The sequence below is a fragment of the Dendropsophus ebraccatus genome, chromosome 2, assembly GCF_027789765.1.
Source record: "Dendropsophus ebraccatus isolate aDenEbr1 chromosome 2, aDenEbr1.pat, whole genome shotgun sequence".
Classification (NCBI taxonomy): domain Eukaryota; kingdom Metazoa; phylum Chordata; class Amphibia; order Anura; family Hylidae; genus Dendropsophus; species Dendropsophus ebraccatus.
In genome coordinates, this window is record NC_091455.1 from 41,118,258 (window position 1) to 41,140,475 (window position 22,218).

Sequence of the window (22,218 nt, forward strand, 5' to 3'; positions counted from 1 at the left end):
AGTAAATACACATTACAGGTAAATTTGTATGTAAAAATGTATTCTTATATTTTTATCCATTCCTATGATTTATTAAAACTCTCCACTCTTTGTAAGTTTCCAGAAGTAGTTATTTCAGTTTTTTTCTATAAAAAGACAAACATAAATATATTTATCTCATACTGTATATATTGTCTAATATAAATTTACCTTTGTGTTAAAATACCAACCATAGGTACAAGGGATGAAATGTGCGTAAATGTAAAAAAAAAATACAAAAAGAAGCAACATATACTTAAAGAGGTTGTCGGGTTTGAGAACCCTTTTTAAAGACCCTCTAAGGGCAATCTAAATTGATGAGTGTCCCTTATTATTAAAGTGTCATTTCTACTTAAAACTGTTGACACAACCTTAAAACAGGGATGGGGAACCTTTGGCCCTTCAGTTCCTGCAAAACTACAATTCTTCCCATTATGCCTAGACAGCCAAAACTTTGGAGTTGTAGTTTGGCCATAGCTGGAGGGCCAAAGGTTCCCCATCCATGACCTAGAGACATATTAACAGTTTTGATCAGTTAGGATCTGGATTTTCAGATTCTACTGATCATTAGATTTAGCCAGAAGACGGGTTTGGCTAAGTGCTTCTCTTCCTGGCTCACAATGATTTCCATCTCACCACATGTATGGTCTCGTGAAATTTTCAATGGTAACAGTCTCCCTTAGTGAGACAGAAAAGGCAATGAGCCCATGAGTAATATGCTTTTGCCAGCTCTAACAATTTATAACGGTTTGAACACCCAAAGCAAAACTTTAAGTCTCTAGGACATAAGTTTTTTTTTTTTTTGGACATTGCCCATTTAAATTCCATATATTAGAGGAAAGCAGCTATAAGGAGTGTCCCTCTCTATGGAAGGCCCATCTTGTCTATTTATCACGAAGTCAGTCTGTTTGAATAGAGTAGAATGTAATGCTTCATCTTCCCTGTGGCGGCGCTGTGTAGTTTAAGTTTAAAACTAAATGCCAGGTTCTTCTTCAGGTCAAAGCAGCGGGACACCTTGGGGGGAATTTATCAAGCTTTGGGCTATGTTCACACTGCGTATGAATCCGTCCGTAGTGCGAACCGTGAATATACGTACGTAGTTTTGAGGTTGATGCGTTCGCTTGAAAGTATACGATATACGCCCGCACAGTGCAGACTTCGTATGAGCTTACGGCCGGATCGTATACGGTGCCGTGAAAAATGAACAAGACCATTGTTTGAGGACGGAAATGTTGAAATTCACGGCCGTGGATTTCCATGCGGTCCCGTACGAAGTACTTATTTCAGCCAAATTGAACTTGATTTTTCGATCCAAAAGGTTCTGTGTGGTTTATGGGGCTGGGCGAAGATTTCCAAGTAAATGACCTGTTTCAGATCGCTTCGAATCAAGCTAGGGAAGCATAACTGTACTACGGGCGTATGTTCGCGGTTTCAGCCGCACATGTACGGCGGCGTATGATCTACGGACGGATTCATATGCAGTGTGAACATAGCCTTAAAGTGTCATTTTTCGATGTAAACTGAGCTGATGCAAATAAATTTATTGGCAAACTCCTGTTTTGCAAATAAAATTTTCGCATCTGCCCAGTTTATGCCGGGTGAGGCCAGGGGGGCGGGGGCTTAACGGGGGGGCAGACTCTGGTTCTACTGAATTCATCATCTTTCTATTGGAAAAATGATGAGGAAACCTATGATCAGCTCTAAGCCAGGTGCGCCTCCTACATAAATCTGCATACCGTCAGCGCTGCGGGGACATTTTTAGGCCGAGCGTAAAAAACACCAGACTTAATAAATGTGCTCAAATTATGATTGAGGGACGCTTTTAACATAGCAATGTTGCAATAAGTGGACAACCCCTTTAACAATAAAGACTATTATCGATTTCTATTTATTTACATTGAAATTGTTAAACGTGTGAATAAAGCACGATTGTGCAAATGTACTTATATATACATTCATTTTAGTACAGACAAACAATAAAGATGCACACACAGCTCAAACGCCATTGCAGAAAAGTGACAACCATGTCCTATTCATAAAAAATGGCTCATACAAATTTACATATGTGTACAATATCATAACGCTCTTTCTAAATGATCTTTCAAACGTTATTTATAATATTAACACAACAGTCTGGAAATTGTGGAAAAAAAAATAAATAAAAAAAACACCTTTACAACCGTAATGATAAAACAATGTTGTAATACAATTGGAAAACATAAGAGAAAATCAATATTAGGAAAAAGTCAATATTTCTTCAGGCTTTCGAGGACCATTAAATAAATGGTATTCTCTTCTTACAAGACCAGGATTGTACCTGCAGAATGGAGAAAGAAGAAAGTTTGATTAAAAATGTAGACTATTTGTCACATAACAGACAGATTGGCAAAACTTTTTTTTTAAGCAAATTAGTTGGACAATAAGGGTCTGTTCACACAGAGTAAAATCGGCGGAGGAGCTCTCTGCTGTGGAATCCCGCCTGTTGTCTGTTTCTGTGGGACGCTTTGCGCACCTTCACTTCCTTGGCTCTTCGCTCAAAGAATCGAGCCATAGACACACTGTTTGACACTGAGGCAGGCGGGATTTCATGGCGGAGAGCTCCGCCGCAGAATTCTGCCAATTTTGCTCAGTGTGAACAGACCCTAATAATAATAATAATAATAATGTAATGGGGAGAAAGTGGCATCTTCTTCATCTTTCAACACTATAGTTCCACTTTCTTTTCCTGCAGGATCTCTGTAAATGTGTGTGTGTAAATATGCTTCTACCAAAACCTATGTAATGTGAAATGATAGAAGGAGGAGGGGGCAGGTGAAGCTGCAGTGTCTCACGGTATGAGCGAAAAATCAAAAAGATATCCAGGTCACTGTTTGGTACATGGAAGAGTCAGCGTTTGCATGTATCCCTGCACTGACCACAGTAGTAATACTCTATAAACAGAAGTGATTGTCCAGACCCACCTTAAGGGTAGCTTCACATGTACCGCATTCACAGCGGATTTCACGCTGCAAGTTTGCAGTGAAATCCACTGCGAATCCTGGTACTGTGATCTTCATTGGGGTTACATACCCGCAGCAGATTTTTCATTCCACTGGGAGTATATAATGCGACCCCTTTAACTCCCCACCGCCCGCAACATACAATACCTGCTCGGCGCCGCGGCTGCATCTAGAGCTCCCGTCAGTCCTGCTCAGCCAATCAGTGACTGCGGTGGGGCCATGCACTGATTGGCTGACTTTGTTTCATAGTTATAATGTGTTAGCATATATGCTGCTAATACAGTACCCCCTGTATCACTTTGAAACAGGCTGCTGCCAGGGCTACAATCATTTAATTCTCTCACTTCCCATAGCTGTATCTCCGATCACAGTGGGTCACAGGAGTGAGACCTAGTGTGATCAGTAAATTTTACATGTCTGATGACTCCACATGCCAGTAATGTTTTAAAGAATGTCTCATACATTTTCCTGTAATACCACACACAGCTTCAAGGAAAGTCAGGCATAGCCAATCGGGAATGAAGCCACTTTGTTTTAGCAATTAGTGGTGGTCTTAGCACCTGAACCCCCACCAATCAAAACTTCTGACATGTCACTATGATATGCTAAGCATTTTTATATTTTTTTTAGGTGAATAATATTAACTACAAGTTGATGGACTTTAACCCCTTCTGTCAGCAATCTGTATATATACGTTCCTACTGCACATACCCCGTGCAGTAGGATTGTATACAGTATATACAATTCTGCACTGACGGGGTTACTAATGTGAGCGGGAGCGCTGCAGTGAGAGCGGTCCCGCACACATCAGTATGTTCGGGGCCGGAGGTAATGAGAGTCAGCTGCTTGTCATTAACCCCTTAAACGCCGCGATCTATAGCGATTGCAGCGTTTAAGGAACTCAGTGACAGAATAAGCATCTGTCACTGAGTGATCGCTGCGGGGGTCCGGATCGCATGTACCGACAGGCGGGGGTAGGCCTGAGAGCAGACTCTATACACAGATCGCCGATAACACTGGCATTGGCATAGCATAAATCAGTATATGCAATCTAATAATTTATAGTGAAAACAAGTGAAAAAAAACAAAAATGAAAGTATACTAAAAAAAGTTTTTTAAAGTATTAAAAAACCCTTTTTAAACCCCCCTCCCAATAAAAGTTCAATATACCCCTTGCCCATTATAAAAATATAAATATTTAAAAAATAAAATAAATAAACATATTACATATCGTAGTGTGCGAAATTGTCCGATCTATTAAGATATTACATTAATGTGCCTGCACGGTGAACGGCGTAAGCAAAAAAGTAAAAAACACACCAGGATTGCTTTTTTTTTTTTATATTATATATCAGAAAAAAATAATAATCAAAAGCGATCAAAATTTTTCTGTTACACCAATATGATATTAATAAACACTAGATATCATGGCGCAAAAATGACTCCCCAACCAGCCCTGTAGGTGGAAAAATAAAAGTGCTATGGCTCTTAGAAGGTGGGGAGGAACATTGATGCACAAAAGACCGGGTCAGATTAGTACAAAGGGCTCTGTCTTGAAGGGGTTAAAATTACTCAATGCGGTATATGAAATTTGCATTATGGAAGATACAGTAAGCTTAGCTATAAATGATGTGTGAAGTAACAGCTCCAGAACATAATATGTAAGTACATGTGATATAACACATTCACAAAGTTACTTTTTATTCTAGGCTTAAACTATATACGAACCATAAAATGGTGCTCAGAAGTAATCCCATGCTTGAGAGCTAATCACAGAGAGTCACATAGCCCACCGCGCCACATTAAGAATGGAAAGTGGTAGCTAACGTCATCTGTCTATGTCAATGGCAAAAAAACCCCAAAACCCTCTGCTTTACAAAGAGCGTGAGACTTAGTGACTGCTTGGAGATACTCATGATTACATACTAGATACTCTGTGATTACAAGATGCTTCTAAATGCATTACCCATAAGATAGCAGTCATTAAAGGAAATGGATACACAAGTTACGACATACATTCGACTTTCCGATTCCCGTTTTAATATGTTGCTATTTATCTGCTTCTCTGAATGACAGGATGAAGCTTTTATTGTTAAGGAGATGGAATTAGCCATTTTCTTTGGTTTTCACAAATGTAAAGGTCCTGTGCTCATATATATTATTTTTTTTTGTCTTATTAAAGGGGAAGTATCAGCAGGTTCGTTTTGTCTAACCTGCTGATGGTTCCTCTTTGATATTTTTGTGGGGACATAAGTAAGTCTCGTTTTTTTCAGCTCCGTTTAAAATGATGTCTGTCATTTTGAGTCTAAAATAACGGACGTCATTTAGCTGTCTGGCCTTCCCTTAGTGCAATGACTGGTGTTGGTATGTTATTAAAGTTTGGTTACTAATTGGCCTTTTGGTGTGGCTTTAATTGTCAATTGAATTTAATAGTAAAAACAGAGAAAGAATGGTGACCAAAAGGAAAACTGTGAGTACAACTAATAAAAAACATCCGCTGTTTGCACAAGACGTCCGAAAATAATGATCATGTTCATTGTTTTGACGTCCATGGTGATAATTAGAGATGAGCGAACCTGGAGCATGCTCGAGTCGATCCGAACCTGAACTTTCGGCATTTGATTAGCGGTGGCTGCTGAAGTTGGATAAAGCCCTAAGGCTATGTGGAAATCATGGATATAGTCATTGGCTGTATCCATGTCTTCCAGACAACCTTAGAGCTTTATCCAAGTTCAGCAGCCCCAGCTAATCAAATGCCGATCGTTCGGATAGACTTGAACCTGAACCCGATTCGCTCATCTCTAGTGATAACGTCCATTATTCAATACATTATGTGCATTGGACATCTGTCTTTCCATTGACTTCAAAGCACTTCACTGCAGTCAGTTAAATCGCGGCAATAACACACGTTTTTTTAAATAGCCAAATCAGCCACCTTTTCTCTATTTTTCATGTTGTGTGAACATAGCCTATCGTTAATATGGTTTGCAAAATTATGGAATTACTTGTTCGATTTTTTTTTTTATGGAACGTCAACTGCAAATATCATTTAGATTTTAGTTACTTTTATAATTTATCGTCATAATTGCCTGGTTATGTTATAGGGACACGTCATTAACTTAAAGTGTCACTGTCACTTCATAAAACTTTTGACATGCAATACTGTCCCAACGAGTTTCTTGGGTTCATCAGGGGACAAAATCAAGGATTTTAGTAAAATTAATCAGTAAAAGATAACATTACGATGACATGGTACCATAAACAGATATAAAGCAGTCATGTAGAAACAGTAAGTAACTAGCTCCAAAAAGGACCATGGTCAATCAAAGTTCCCTTAGACAATGGAGTGGTAGTGTGCACGGAAGTTTGTTGCTCCATTCTGCGGGGATAGTTGGAATCCCTATTGCCAAAGTTCACTGGAGGTCTCACTATGATTACATATGTATACCAGTGGAACACGGATAAGTGTTGTTGGTTTGACAGCAACTTTAACTTCACAGATCATGGTGGTTTATGGTACACTTTGTACTGATTACTCTTTTTTCCCTCCATTTGTGCTGTTGTCTAAGAAAAATGTTTAATATAAATTATATCTAATTAAAAAAAGATACAATATTAGTTCAATTTTATGTTTTCTAGTATGGGATTTGGAGAATACACAGCAACATTTTATTTTGGTCTATTCAAATAAGAGAACTAAAAATGTTAATCTGGATGATAAATATTTGGATCTGTTATCTGTTTAATAAGCTTTTATAGAGAAGCGCTGCTCTGGGGCACAATAGCATCGTCCTCACTTATTCAAGTTCTTTTGCAAATGCCAAACTATTATTGCACAATCATGGCACAAAAAATGACTACCCAACCAGCCCTGTAGGTAGAAAAATAAAAGCGCTATGGCTCTAAGAAGGGGGGGAGGAACATGGCATTAATTTGACCCCGACTTTTGTGCATCAAAGGGCTCTGTCTTGAAGGGGTTAAAATTACTTTATGCGGTACATAAAATTTCCATTACGGAAGATACAGTAAGCTTAGCTATAAAGGATGTGTGAAGTAACAGCTCCAAAACATGATACGTAAGTACATGTGATATAAAACATTCACAAAGTTACTTTTTATTCTAGGCTTAAACTATATATGAACCATAAAATGGTGCTCAGAAGTAATCCCATGCTTGAGAGCTAATCACAGAGAGTCACATAGCCCACCGCGCCACATTAAGAATGGAAAGTGGTAGCTAACGTCATCTGTCTATGTCAATGGCAAAAAAAAAACAACTAAAAAAACCACCACTGCTTTACAAAGAGCGTGAGACTTAGTGACTGCTTGGAGATACTCATGTCGGTGATTACAAGATGCTTCTAAATGCATTACCCATAAGATAGCAGTCATTAAAGGAAATGGATACACAAGTTACGACATACATTCGATTTTCTGATTGCCGGTTTAATATGTTGCTATTTATCTGTTTCTCTGAATGACAGGATGAAGCTTTTATCGTTAAGGAGATGGAATTAGCCATTTTCTTTGGTTGTCACAAATGTAAAGGTCCTGTGCTCATGATCTTGTGATATTCTAATATATACACTACCATTCAAAAGTTTGGGGTCACATTGAAATGTTATATTTGAAGGAAAAGCACTGTACTTTTCAATGAAGATAACTTTAAACTAGTCCTAACTTTAAACAAATACACTCTATACATTGCTAATGTGGTAAATGACTATTCTAGCTGCAAATGTCTGGTTTTTGGTGCAATATCTACATAGGTGTATAGAGGCCCATTTCCAGCAACTATCACTCCAGTGTTCTAATGGTACAATGCGTTTGCTCATTGGCTCAGAAGGCTATTTGATGATTAGAAAACCCTTGTGCAATCATGTTCACACATCTGAAAACAGTCTAGCTCGTTACAGAAGCTACAAAACTGACCTTCCTTTGAGCAGATTGTGTTTCTGGAGCATCACATTTGTGGGGTCAATTAAACGCTCAAAATGGACAGAAAAAGAGAACTTTCATCTGAAACTCAACAGTCTATTTTTGTTCTTAGAAATGAAGGCTATTCCATGAGAGAAATTGCTAAGAAATTGAAGATTTCCTACAACGGTGTGTACTACTCCCTTCAGAGGACAGCACAAACAGGCTCTAACCAGAGTAGAAAAAGAAGTGGGAGGCCGCGTTGCACAACTAAGCAAGAACATAAGCACATTAGAGTCTCTAGTTTGGGAAACAGATGCCTCACAGGTCCCCAACTGGCATCTTCATTAAATAGTACCCACAAAACACCAGTGTCAACAGTGAAGAGGCGGCTGCGGGATTTTGGGCTTCAGGGCAGAGTGGCAAAGAAAAAGCCATATCTGAGACTGACCAATAAAAGAAAAAGATTAAGATGGGCAAAAGAACACAGACATTGGAGAGAGGAAGACTGGAAAAAAGTGTTGTGGACGGATGAATCCAAGTTTGAGGTGTTTGGATCACAAAGAAGAACGTTTGTGAGACGCAGAACAAATGAAAAGATGCTGGAAGAATGCCTGACGCCATCTGTTAAGCATGGTGGAGGTAATGTGATGGTCTGGGGTTGCTTTGGTGCTGGTAAGGTGGGAGATTTGTACAGGGTAAAAGGGATTCTGAATAAGGAAGGCTATCACTCAATTTTGCAACGCCATGCCTTACCCAGCGGACAGCGCTTGATTGGAGCCAATTTCATCCTACAACAGGACAATAACCCTAAACACACCTCCAAATTGTGCAAGAACTATTTACAGCAGAAGCAGGCAGCTGGTATTCTATCATAGGTAATGGAGTGGCCAGCGCAGTCACCAGATCTGAACCCCATTGAGCTGTTGTGGGAGCAGCTTGACCGTATGGTACGCCAGAAGTGCCCATCCAACTAATCCAACTTGTGGGAGCTGCTTCTAGAAGCGTGGGGTGCAATTTCTCCAGCTTACCTCAACAGATTAATAGCTAGAATGCCAAAGGTGTGCAATGCTGTAATTGCTGCAAAAGGTGGATTCTTTGACAAAAGCAAAGTTTGATGTAAAAACAATGTTATTTCAAATACAAATCATAATTTCTAACCTTGTCAGTGTCTTGACTCTATTTTCTATTCATTTCACAACGTATGGTGGTGAAGAAGTGTGACTTTTCATGGAAAACACAAAATTGTTTGGGTGACCCCAAACTTTTGAACGGTAGTGTATATATATATATATATATATATATATATATATATATATAATGTCTTATTAAAGAGCAAGTATCAGCAGGTTCGTTTTGTCTAACCTGCTGATGGTCTAAAATAACGGACGTCATTTAGCTGTCTGGCCTCCCCTTAGTGCAATGACTGGTGTTCTTATGTTATTATAGTTTGGGGTTACTAAGTGGCCTTTTTGTGTGGCTTTAATTCAAAAGTCCATTGAATTTAATAGTAAAAACAGAGAAAGAATGTGTGTGTAAAACTAATAAAAAACATCCGCTGTTTGCAAAAGGCGACCGAAAATGATGATTATGTTTCTTATTTTGATGTCCATTGGGCAGCATAATGGCTCAGTGGTTAGCACCGTAGGTTTCCTTCCACATACAAAAACATACAGATTGGTGAATTTAGATTGTGAGCCCTATTGGGGACAGGGAGCCTGGTTATGTTTTAGGGACACATGTCATTAACTTAAAGTGTCACTGTCACTTCACAAAAAACTTTTGACATGCAATACTGTCCCAACGAGTTTCTTGGGTTCATCAGGGGACAAAATTAGGGATTTTAGTAAAAATTAATCAGTCAAAGATAACATACCGATGACATGGTACCATAAAGAGATAAAAAGTAGTCATGTAGAAACAGTAAGTAACTAGCTCCAAAAAGGACCATGATCAATCAAAATTTCCTTAGACAATGGAGTAGTAGTGAGCATGCAAGCAGGGCCGGCGTCAGCACAGGGCTTACCCGCCTCTAGGGGCCCAGGGAAGGACAGGGGCCTGGTGTTCTGATGTTCAGCCTGATCACTGTAGTGCAGGGTGAGCAGCTGAACATCAGAAAACAGAAGGAGCAGGACCTTCCAGCCTCCTGCAGAGAGAGATGGATGAAGGACCTGATCACATGACTGGAAGGTCCTCAACCTAATTACAGTGTGGAGGTCGACTGGGCAGAGAAGACAGAGCTGTAAGTGCTGTGTGTCTGTCAGTCAGTCAGTCAGTAATGTGTGTGTTTGTCATTTAGTAGTGTGTGTGTCAGTCAGTAGTGTATGTGTTAGTAAGGTGTGTTTGTGTATGTTAGTGGTGTCTCAAGTAGATAAGGATTAAGTGTTGTTAGTTTGACCGCAACTTTAACTTCATGGCTCATGGTAGTTTATGGTACGCTTTGTACTGATTGTTCTTTTTCTTTCAGTTTGTGCTGTTGTCTAAGAAAAATGTTTAATATAAATTATATCTGATTAAAAAAGATACAATATTAGTTCATTTTCATAATTTCTTGTATGGGATTTGGAGAATACACAGCGACGTTTTATTTTGGCCTATTCAAGTAAAAGAACTAAAAATGTTAATCTGGATGATAAATAGAGGGATCTGTTATCTGTTTAATAAGCTTTTATAGAGAAGCGCTGCTCTGGGGCACAATAGCATCATCCTCACTTATTCAAGTTCTTTGGAAATGCCAAACTATTATCCAGTAATGAATGAAATATATGAAAATGTCTGCCCAAACTCTTAGCTCCCCACATAGGATTCCTATACATATATGCATCACAGGCTATTATGTAAAACATACCAGAAATCAGAATTCAGTTACTTGTATCTTCAATGTCTGATACGTGATTTTCCATCTAAAATAGCCAAAAAACAAAGGGGAAAAGAGGAGTTAGTCTGGACAAAGAAATTTAATTTTAATTTAATAATAGATATATTTTTTATTGAATTTGGCTTGAATTTCTGTTTCTTCTAATCAGTTTTAGGCTACATTCACACCACTGGAAAAGGTGGCCGTCTGTTAGTATTGAGGGCCACAAATAATGATTATGATTAGAGATGAGTAAGCCTGCTCTATCGAGAATAGTATTCGCCTGAGTGCTTCAAAGTACACAATACTTGAGCAAGTACTGCATGCTTCTCGGGTGCTTGTCAACAAAAGACTTGTTGAAAAACTGCTGACCAAGCTTTAAGGCTATGTTTACACATAGTATTCTGACAGTATTTTGGTCAGTGTTTGTGGCTAAAAACATCAGTGGAACTGACAGAGAAAATCTATAATGGAAAGATGTGCACAGTTTCTGTGTTTTCAACCTATTCCTGGTTTTGGTTGAAAAAATTGTGACCAAAACACTGAGTGAAATTTTGTATGTGAACATAGCCTAAGGCTTTGTTCACACACCGTATATTTACGTAAAACCATTTATACGGAAATATACTTGTCATTGCTGCCTATGGGATCCCGGACGGAGAGTATACACATAGTATACGCTCCGGCCGGGATCCCTAGCGGCGCCACAAACAACTGACATGTCAGTTTTCTGCGGCCGCTATTCATTGAATAGCAGCTGTAGAAAACCATGTCAGTGCCCACTGTGGAGCGAGCAGCTCCAGCGCTCGCTCCATAGTGTGCAGCGGGGAGTTTGGATGCTGGCGCGCTCGTACTGCGGTACCGGCCGGGATGATCTTTTCAGAGACCGGCCGTTCCATGACCCAGCCGGTCTCTTATGCTGTATGAACATAGCCTAAGGCTGAATAAATGCATTTTGCATTTCCACAGTTTTAATGAAGGGTACCTTTCATAACTGGACACATCAGCGGAGAAATCCTTTGCTTATCTGAAAAGTGGGGTCTGTGTCTCTGGATTAGCAGAGGATTTCTCTGCTGATTTGGAAGTCTGATTGTAAAAGTTACTCTTTAAATTGCATGGGGTGGGGGGAGCGGGGAAAGTATACTTTTATAGAAGTCTTCTAGCTGTCTTCACTATTGCAGCTCAGTCAGTGAGGTGAGATTGCAGGCACTTATTGCCTGAACGGACTCTGCTCTGCCAGTTATTGGCTGCAGCAGTGTCCCGCCTCAGCTGCTGATTGGTTAACCCACTGTTGGCCAGGCTGTCACTTTCAGATTAACCAGGTACTTTTTGCTCTGCACCTGGTTAAATACTCGAGTCTCCTTCTAATTTCGATGGGGCTCTGTACTCGAATCGATTATTGAAAAATACACGACTAGAGTAACAAGCATTTGACTATTTTGGTGCTCGCTCATCTCTAATCATGATCATTATTTGCGGCCCGTAGTGTGAACATAGCCTTACTGGTTATTTCTGTCTTGGGCAATTATGACCTATCCATAGGACAGACATAGGTAATTTACTGTTCTAGTGTATTAGAGGTACAGTAAGTATAACATACATCTTCTGCATGTGTAATAAGCAAAACAATTACATAGCTTATTATTAATCCCTTTAATTTTTTATTGTCCCTGTTTCAACCATAATAAAATAGACATATATTGCAGGAGAAATAGAGTCTCTGCCAATAAGTTGTACCAAGTCATTGCTTCCATCTTCATCAAAATCTTCCTCTATCCCATCTGTCATCTCTTCGCCATCTGCGTCATGTCCTCCCTCAACATGCTCCTCAATGGAATTTTCGGCAGTCTCCGACTTGCATTCTTCCGGAGCCAAATCTGGGTGATCATCTAGATGCTTTTTTTGACCTAGAATACAAAATCATTCATTACCTTACTTTTAGATTTATTATAATGAATAGGTCTTTGCATGTGGGTTTTAGGGAAGAATACTCCCTAATTATTGCAATTAAAATGACTGCAAATGACAACATATTGCCAATGGTCAATTTGCCATATTGCACACATGGAAATCGTGCATCCTGCTTGCCGAGTTCTGTATAATTAGTCCACCAAAAATAGCTAGAACAGTCCTCGGTAATAGTCACAGTTTCCAAGAAACTATTTAATAACTTGTGTAACGTGCTGGATAATGAACAGAATCCATGAAACCCTTCTTGCTTCAGCTATTTCCCTATTTTGGCATAAACACAACATGTAGCTGCCAGAGTGTAAAATCTGCTTGTCTGATATTAACCAGGCAAAACAAGCTGATGGTATATAGGATGCAAAGACTGCTGTATACTGAACAGGGTCTTGGCTTCCATTTTAATATCCAATCCCTTATATATCATGATTGATGCCTATGATAGAACTAGTTATAGATCCTGGGGTTGTTATTACTTCTACTACTCACTTTAGGGTTCACCATTATACATTAAGCATTGTAACCAGCAGTGTTATGTGCAGAATAGGATACATAACCAGTGGCCCTATTACAAGGCCATGTTTTCTAAAGCTGTCAGACTGAAGATTCTTGAGGACTATACATTGAGCTTAGAGTAAGTACTATAACTGGATCACACCCCTTTTCAGACCTTAGGCCCTGTTCACACCACAGAATCGACGGCGAGATTCCAGCGGAATTCAACCGCACGGATTCGGCTCAGACACCTGCCCTATATCAGTTACAATGGGAGGGTGCGCATGCCTCCTCGCCTCTCCCCTCAAAGAATTAACATGACAATTGTTTGAGAGGAGAGGCACGGAGAGCGAAGGCGTGCGCCCTCCTATTGTAACTAATAGAAGGCAGAAGTCGGCGCAGAGTCTATGCGGAGGAATTCCGCCCAGAATCCCGCCGCCGATTCTGTGGTGTGAAGGGGCGTTAGAGAGTCCAAATTTTTTTTTTTCTCAAAAAAGCAAGAAAACAACCCAGTATAAAAGGGAACCCAAATGCTTGGCATTTGACTCCCAGTGGCTGGAGAAGTTGAATGCTGCTCTAGGGAGTCCTGAAAAATTTCAAGGCAGTCATAGGGCAGCATCCAACTTCTCCAGCCACTAGGAGTCAAATGCCGAGCATTTGGGCTCGGAGAACATTGCTGAACTCGAACAGTTTGGCAAGTCTGCTCAACACTCGTAACTTTTATGCTGCCTGAAGCACAAGTCATCTGGGTGGTCCTCAGCACTATCTTCCTGCCCCACCAACCTTGTCTGATAGATTTCTCCTTGTTTTGGTGTAGAAACAGATCTTTCAATGAAGACCAGGAGGGCAGAACTTCTGGTTCGGGCATTATTAAATCGAGACAGGTTCCCTTTAAGGCTATGTTCACACTACGTAAATCTACGGCCGTAGTTCTCGCCGCAGAACCACTGCCGTAGATTTGGGGTATGGACACAGCCTCAGTTTCAATGGGATCCGGGCAGACACACATCGTATACGTTCCGGCCGGATCCCATGAGGCGCCGCAAAAAACTGACAGGTCCATTATTTGCGGCCGGAACTCAGCTCCAGCCGCTTGCTTCACTGTGTGCTATGGGAAGCTCTGATGCGGGCGCGCGCTGATGCGCCCGCATCAGAGCTTCCCGGGCGGATGATCCGGGCTGGGACCGGCCGTTCCGAGACCCGGCCAGGGTCACGGAACGGCCGGATGTTCACGTAATGTGAACATAGCCTAAAGAAGTACTCCAGGATTTTTTTTTTTTTTGCTTATATAGTGCAACATAGGCAAATATTAGAGAATAATGCAGAAATTCTTGTGTGTGCCTCGTGTTCCCCTGTTTTAGCTGATTTGACCTGCAACTGTTTTTAGCCTTTCTTTCTTTGTCTTTATTTCTATTTTGCCACCAGAATGATTTCCTAATGCTGCCCACATTTCCTAACTTTGGAGACAGAGTGGATGTAGTCTCATTAGTGCTGTTCACCTCATCAGACCAACCAGAAACATAGATCTGCCTAGAAGCCATATACACAGAACAATCCATTTTTTTTGTGCAAAAATAAAAATGTTTTTGCAAAGGTTGGGTATAGCCTATCTGGTTAATCTGCCCTATTCTAATCGATGCACTGGTCCTACAGCACAGCACATTGTATCCATCTATTTATCTGCCAATGAATTATCAGCCAAACACCATTAAACAAGGATTATTGTATGAATAAATACGTAAAGTAAGTTTGAGGAGAAAGGTTCTGTGAATTCTTTAGATTTTTTGATGTCTAAAATGTGCAATTCTAAATTTGTGTGTCTGGCATAAATAATTCAGAGATGCCGACGGCACCTCTGAGCGGAGGAAGAAGAGACTTTTCAGAATGCGTCTTTGAATGGTACAGCTTTAGAGGCCAGCCTAGCGCTCCATGCTGAGTGTATCATCTTTTTAAATCACTAGACTGAACACACTTTTCTTAAACCTTCCTCGGTTTTAAAGTTTGTATTATTAAACTTCACTATATTACAGTGGTCATATAAAAGTGAGACCCAACAATCATAGAGGACAGCTTTATTCCTGTTTAAACTTGAAGAGTTTGAAGAGAATGTACTAGTTGGAGTAGTGAATTTTTTTTCTATTACTTGGGCGGTGCCAGCGCAAAGATTCGGGTGCCTCAGTTCCTTTATCAAACTACCGCATTTTTCAAATTCCCGCTATTGGCACCAGTTTCTTGTGTATTGGCCCACTCTATGCACTGAAGGTCGGACCGTCGCCCCAGGTGTAATAATATTGCCCCCTTCCCCCCCCCCCCAAGTGATGCGCCTCCATTAGAATCAAATCTGGCCGCGTCAGTGAGGAGATATCATTACACTGAAGGGATATCGGGCCCGCCCCCAATGCATAGAGTGGGCTGGTGCACAAGAAGAATCTAGCACCTATCGTGGGAACAGGGCGGCATTTTGAAGAATGGATTATGCCACTCTGGATCTCCTGGTAGTGGGGAAAAAATCACTACTCCAGCTGGTACATTCGCTTTAACATCTAACCAGTATACCATTACTGCATCAAAAAGCTCTTTGAGAGCTTATTCATCCATTCTTGCTTAAGTTGTTAAGTGGGTAGTTCTACTCAATGATTGACAGCTCTCTGTGTGCATATAGAAAGAGCTGTCAATCAGTAGTAAGGCTGCCCACTTAGCTCAGAAAGTTGTTAGCTATTCTGAGCCTCTTGTTTAATTTTATTATTAGTCAAAATAACCCCTTTAAAAATGTATCATTGTCTCACTATCATAAGTTATAGGTTATTTTTTTAATCTACCACCAGTTTTTTGAAGCCAGTTGGGATAGCAAGGTTTAGCTTATAGGACTGATAACAGCAGAATGAAATAGCCCAGTCCCAATCACTCAATTACAAGGAATTTACAATGGTGGCTATACAAATGTGTGTGCAGTTAGCTCCCCTAGAGGTGGATGAAGGATGAATTTTGTCATTTAAAGGAGAAGTCCGGTGAAATTTTTATTTAAGTATTGCATTGCCCCCCAAAAGTTATACAAATCACCAATATACACTTATTAGGGGAAATGCACATAAAGTGCCTTTTTTCCCTGCACTTACTACTGCATCAAGGCTTCACTTCCTGGATAACATAATGATGTCACTTCCTGGATAAAATGGTGATGTCACTTCCTGGAAAAATGGTGATATCACGACCCAACTTCCAGATCTGTGCGGGCTGTGGTTGCTGGAGAGGATGATGGCAGAGGGATGCTCAGTGTCCCTCCAGTGCCCTGTGTCCCTCAGTGTCCCCCTGCCATCATCCTCTCCAGCAGCCACAGCCTGCACAGCTCTGGGAGTTGGGTACTGGCAGTTGGCCACTAGGCTTGCAAGGGGGATTGTGAAAAAGTGTGTAGAAAGGCCGGGTCAACATTTAGAAAACACTAAAAGTAAACAAGAAAATACTTGCCTATATCTATGGTTTCAATGGCATGATAAGGTTGTCTATGAGTGATTAAAGCCATGGGGGAAAAACTGTACAGGGAAGTTACATTAATAATTGTACTTGTACCTTCTCATGCCATCAAAACCATAGATTTAGGCTAGTATTTTTTTTTACTTTTACTGTTTTAAAACAATATTTTACATTAAAATTAAAGCGTACCTGTCACAGTTATTATTTTTTTTAAGAAATCAACATGGGCTGTAATTGCAAAAATTTTGCAGTATACTTGCTTATTCTTTTTTAAAAATGTTTTCTATGTTTATATCAATGTGATGCATATGACCGTATAGCCCATACTCTTTCCATTACTCTATTTGGACTTTTCTCTGTGAAAAAAGAAAGAGACCAAACATAGGACCTCCCAGTCATTTGTGCGCTCACACGAGAAAAGACACCTGTCCATCTTGCAGGTTGTATATAAACTGAGGGCAATTAACTAAAGCTAATAAAATATGCAACTTATCAGGAGTTGCGGAATCTGTTGGGGCTATACTAATAATAATAATAATAATTATTATTATTATTATTATTATTATTATTAGAGGCAATGCTCTTTGTTATGTAACTATTCAGTCAGTATAATGTCACTGTGTTACTGTGCTTCTGCATAGCACTGATCACTCAGATCAGTGCTCTACTGATCAATTCTGCCTAAGGCAGACATAATCAGTAGCGAGACCAAAGCTGATATGGAAGGTAAGTATAACTCTCCGGCGTCCACAGGAATTGATGGGCTTGCCTGCAAGTGAAGAACAGTCCGTTACCTGTCAGGGCTCTCTGTGCTGGCTGCATTTAATATGGATTGTGGCATACACAGGATTAAATTCCTGGGGATGGACTGAAGTCTGCTCCTGGTAATTGCAGACAGGTGTCAGTTGTAGCATACAGCTGCCATCCACTAGCATAGCCTCAGCTCCTGAGTCCGTGCTATATGCAACGACAGCCAGGCCACCATAAGTCATATCGGTGGTCGTCAAGTGGTTAAACATAGAAAACAAAAAAATAAATAAATTGTATACTGCACAATTGCTTTCAATCACAACCCATGTTGACTTTTTTTTTTTTTAGTGACATTGCCTCTTTAAAAATGAATATGACTATGCCTTGCCTTTATTATGTACATAAATACTGTGGCAATGAGGAACACAAATTACGATTCAGGTCTCGTCACTTACGTATTCTGATTTTACATTCACTGTAACAACAGTTCATTACCATTAAACGGTATTAGCATACATGAATACTTTATAAGCTTTGTACTGTATTTTAGAGGTTTCAACCATTAAATATAATTAACATTGGATTGTGTTATACATGGGTAAAGGACACACTGGTAAAGACGCCGCATTAAACCGAAATGACACAAAATTCCTCAGCGAAACATCTTGCTGTAATTCATCCTACAAGACGAGAACCATAAATAAAAATGGACACAAAGGGACTGACAGATGGGAGTAACGCAGCGGGTAGCAATGACATGGAGATAAACAGACACTGGAGGAATAGGAATGAAACACTGTCCTTTATGCAGAAGTTACAGACAAGAGAGGACAGAGCGGCACAAACATCACACTAAGCTGTCGCTGCAATTACAGTTGTGGAAATAGAGGAAAAGGGGACAAATAAAACAGAGAAATGGAAGGAGACATGGGAATGAAGCAGTGACTCCACAATGAAGGATTTTTAGTATGAAAATACTGAGAGTCAGGTCATTCATAGACTACAGCGGCCATATTCAATAATTAAAATGTATAGTCTGGAGTAGTGGTGTCAAACCTCCAGCTGTAGCAAATCTACAATTCTCATCATGCCTGGACATTGTCCATTGTCCACACTGGGGTTGTCCAGTGAAAATCTTTTTCTTTCATATCAATTGATATCAGAAAGTTATATAGATTTGTAACTTACTTCTATTAAACAATCTCAAGTCTTCCCATACTTAATAGCTGTTGTATGCCCTGAAGGAAATGTTGTTTTATTTTGAGTCTGACATAGTGCTCTCTGCTGACATCTCTGGCTGAGACAGGAACTCTGTCTCGGTTTTCTATGAATCCCCATAGAAAACCTCTACTGCTCTGGACAGTTCCTGTCTCGGCCAGAGATGTCAGCAGAGAGCACTGTGTCAGACTGAAAATAAAACATTTCCTGCAGGACATATAGTAGCTAATGAGTATGGGAAGACTTGAGATTTTTTAATAGAAGTAAATTACAAATCTATATAACCTTCTGACACCAGTTGATTTGAAAGAAAAAGATTTTCGGTAGACAACTCCTACTAGTTGGTGATTTGTTGCGGCTGCAAAGTATGGTGATGAGGGATTCCAACTTGCAGATCATGCTGAAGGTCTACATGTAGGGCTTTGCTAGTTAGACCCCACAGGACTAGGACACATACCCCATCATTACAAACATATAGGCCCCATTTAATGGGATAAAGCATGCAATGCATGACATGCAAATATAGTTTTTGATCATTTTCATCCAAGAGGGACACATAAAAAGTCTTGTATAAACCTAAATGATGTGTAAAGATCATATTAAATATTAAAACTTCCATTGTCTGATGGGGCTCACAGATTGTGTGAGATTAAAGGGTATATCCAGCAAAATGGTTTTTCTTTCAACCAACTGGTGTCAGAAAGTTATATAGATTTGTAATTTACTTCTATTTAAAAATCTCAAATCTTCCCATACTTATCAACTGCTGTATGTCCTTCAGGAAGTGATGTTTTCTTTGCAGTCTGACACAGTGCTCTCTGCTGCCACCTCTGTCCAAGACAGGAACTGTCCAGAGCAGTATGGGAATTTTCTACTGCTCTGGACAGTTCCTGTCTCGGACAGAGATGTCAACAGAGAACACTGTGTCAGACTGAAAAGAAAACAACATTTCCTGCAGGACATACAGCAGCTGATAAGTTTGGGAAGACTTGAGATTTTTGAAAAGAAGTAAATTACAATTCTATATAACTTTCTGCAACCAGTTGAAAGAAAAAGATAATCCCTTTAAAGTAATTATTTTATTGTATAATAGGTCACTTGTATATACTGGGGTACAAGGTGAGAGGTGCAGTGATGGCCCATGGTGTCTTTATCATCAGATGGGGGGCCCATATCCCACTACTGATGTGATATCTAATAGAAGAGTCCGCACACACATCTATACAGCAGCCTCCACTACTCAGACAGATAATTTTCAATATCCTATCAAATATTAATATACTGTACGCCTTAATTTACCTCTGTATTAGGTTTCATTGCCCAGGTAATAGGCTACTTAATTTTCATCTTTTGTTGTCAACCGTTTTCTACTTGAAACCTTTACCTAATCTCAACATTTTATCACTTACTTTTCTAAGTTTCCGAGATTTATCGATTCTCCATTATGCAAAGTCCTCACTTACCAGTGTTTTTTATTCTTTCCACCTTCACAGCATTGCTTGACCTTTCACTGAAAAATGCCTTTCTGGTTAATTTTCATACAAATGTATTCCAGTCTATCCACACTACACTGATTTAATGGACAACCATGAAGGAAATAGCATTTTACGGGAGTCAATCGCTTACAGTTCATTAGTCATGTTGGGTATTTAAAGGACATTTCCTTCAGGTTTTTATCAGCCTGATGTTCTTGTATTGTAGTATTGTTATCACATAAAGACCGCAAGCTTCTTTGTGTTATGAATGAGGTTTTTTTTTTTCTTTTTAAGCTGGGATTCTGAAAAGGTAATTCCTAGTGACTTCACATACATTACTGAAGAGGAATTCCTGTGTATAAAGTCTCCTGCACATGGCACAGCTGAACTCATATGGAGACTCTGGTAATCTATGCAGTCATTGTCTCCTTTAAATACATTATTAGGCTATGTTCACACAATGTAAGTTCCGTGGAAATCACAGCCGTTGTTACAACAGCCGTGATTCCCACGAAACTTATGTAGTGCTGCCTTCTGAGGGAATCCTGGCCAGAGTGTATACACATACTATACGCTCCGGCCGGGATCCCTAGCGGCGCCGTAGAAAACTGACATGTCAGTTTTCTGCAGCCGCTATTCAGTGAATAGCAGCCGCAGAAAACCTTGTCAGTGCACACTATAGAGCGAGCGGCTCTGGCCTTAGGCTCTATTGTGTGCTGTGGTGAGTCCTGATGCGGACACGCATGGATGCGCCCACATCAGAACTCTGCGGTGCTAAAAATAATCCGTCCGGTATTGCAGTACTGACTGGGATGATCTTTTCTGAGACTAGCTGTTCCATGACCCGTCAAAACCAAGAGGACCAGGTATTTGGTGCAGGGTTGCCCCTGTCAGGGCTGTTTTTCTACTTTTATATGTATTAACTGGTATACAGTCTTTTCGAAAGAATATAAAAACCAAAGATGTATCAAAAAGGGAAGACCCCGGGACAAGGCCTATACTGTATCTTGGACAATGAAGTCAATTCATTTCCTGCCCATTATAAGATAGTATAGTGTATGTAAACCACTAATATGATTTGTCATGCCTCAATATGCGAGTGACCCAGCAGTTATGTTTTCATTACCCGAGATGTACATCAGCAATGGAGGTTTTGCTTATTTTATCCCAATTCCCACCGATTTATTATTTGCGGCATGTCCATAGATTTTCTATTCATTCTTAGAAAATCCACAGCCTTGAGTTATACGCTTTCTCTAGGTTTAATTTCCTTCTTAATGAGATTCCCCAGCCGGTGACATAAATCATTCTCACCAACCTGCTTCAGCCTTCTGCTGTTTTTCAATTTTTTCCAGTCTTCCCAGCAACGAGTCGATTTTAGTTTTGATTTGGGTCAGTTCCTTTTTGATTGTTTGCAGCTCATCTGATTTCACTGGGGAAAGAAAAAACGGAGCGAATCATGACAACAATAATTTCATCTCAATGGACGCATTGTACAACTATCTGAAACGTTCAGGGTATTATGGCGCAGTCATGAGGTATCATTTCTACATCTCTTATTTTCTATAATATGGATGATCTTCAGGAAATGTTTTGCAGCCTAGAATGAGCTTCATACAAAACAATTGGAAAACATCTATCGTAGAAAACAAACTGTAACCGAGGAGACGCAGAACATGAACATTCATTCTATCCATGACGCCCGTAAAAGTCATACATTCATACTATCTTCACTCTAAAACTGGGTTCATATTACATTGAATATACTATATACATTGTCAAAATGGGATACTGATGTATGTGCGCATGTAATGGCACAGCCTCATTAACCTTAAAGGAGAAGTCCGGCGAAAATTTTTATTAAAGTATTGTATTGCCCCCAAAAATGCTTATAAAGGAGAAGTCCGGTGAAATTTTTTATTAAAGTATTGTATTACCCCCGAAAATGCTTATAAAGTCATTTTTTTTCCCTGCACTTACTACTGCATCAAGGCTTCACTTCCTGGATTAAATTGTGATGTCACGACCTGACTCCCAGAGCTGTGCGGGCTGT

At 39.9% G+C, this 22,218-nt stretch overlaps 1 protein-coding gene across 5 annotated transcripts in view; it reads right to left on the reverse strand.

Annotated features, from left to right (window-relative positions):
* Positions 1-1,662: 1,662 nt before the first annotated feature.
* RALYL (RALY RNA binding protein like) overlaps positions 1,663-22,218 on the reverse strand; it is a 492,568-nt gene continuing 472,012 nt past the window's right edge. For all 5 annotated transcript variants that reach the window (XM_069957428.1, XM_069957429.1, XM_069957426.1 and 2 more), the window contains 4 exons: positions 21,484-21,597; positions 12,529-12,698; positions 10,783-10,837; positions 1,663-2,335 (listed from right to left, as the gene is read on the reverse strand). In XM_069957428.1, coding sequence (XP_069813529.1) covers positions 10,796-10,837; positions 12,529-12,698; positions 21,484-21,597 — 326 coding nt within the window. In that variant the 3' untranslated portion in view covers positions 1,663-2,335; positions 10,783-10,795. The remainder of the gene's footprint in view (positions 2,336-10,782; positions 10,838-12,528; positions 12,699-21,483; positions 21,598-22,218) is intronic.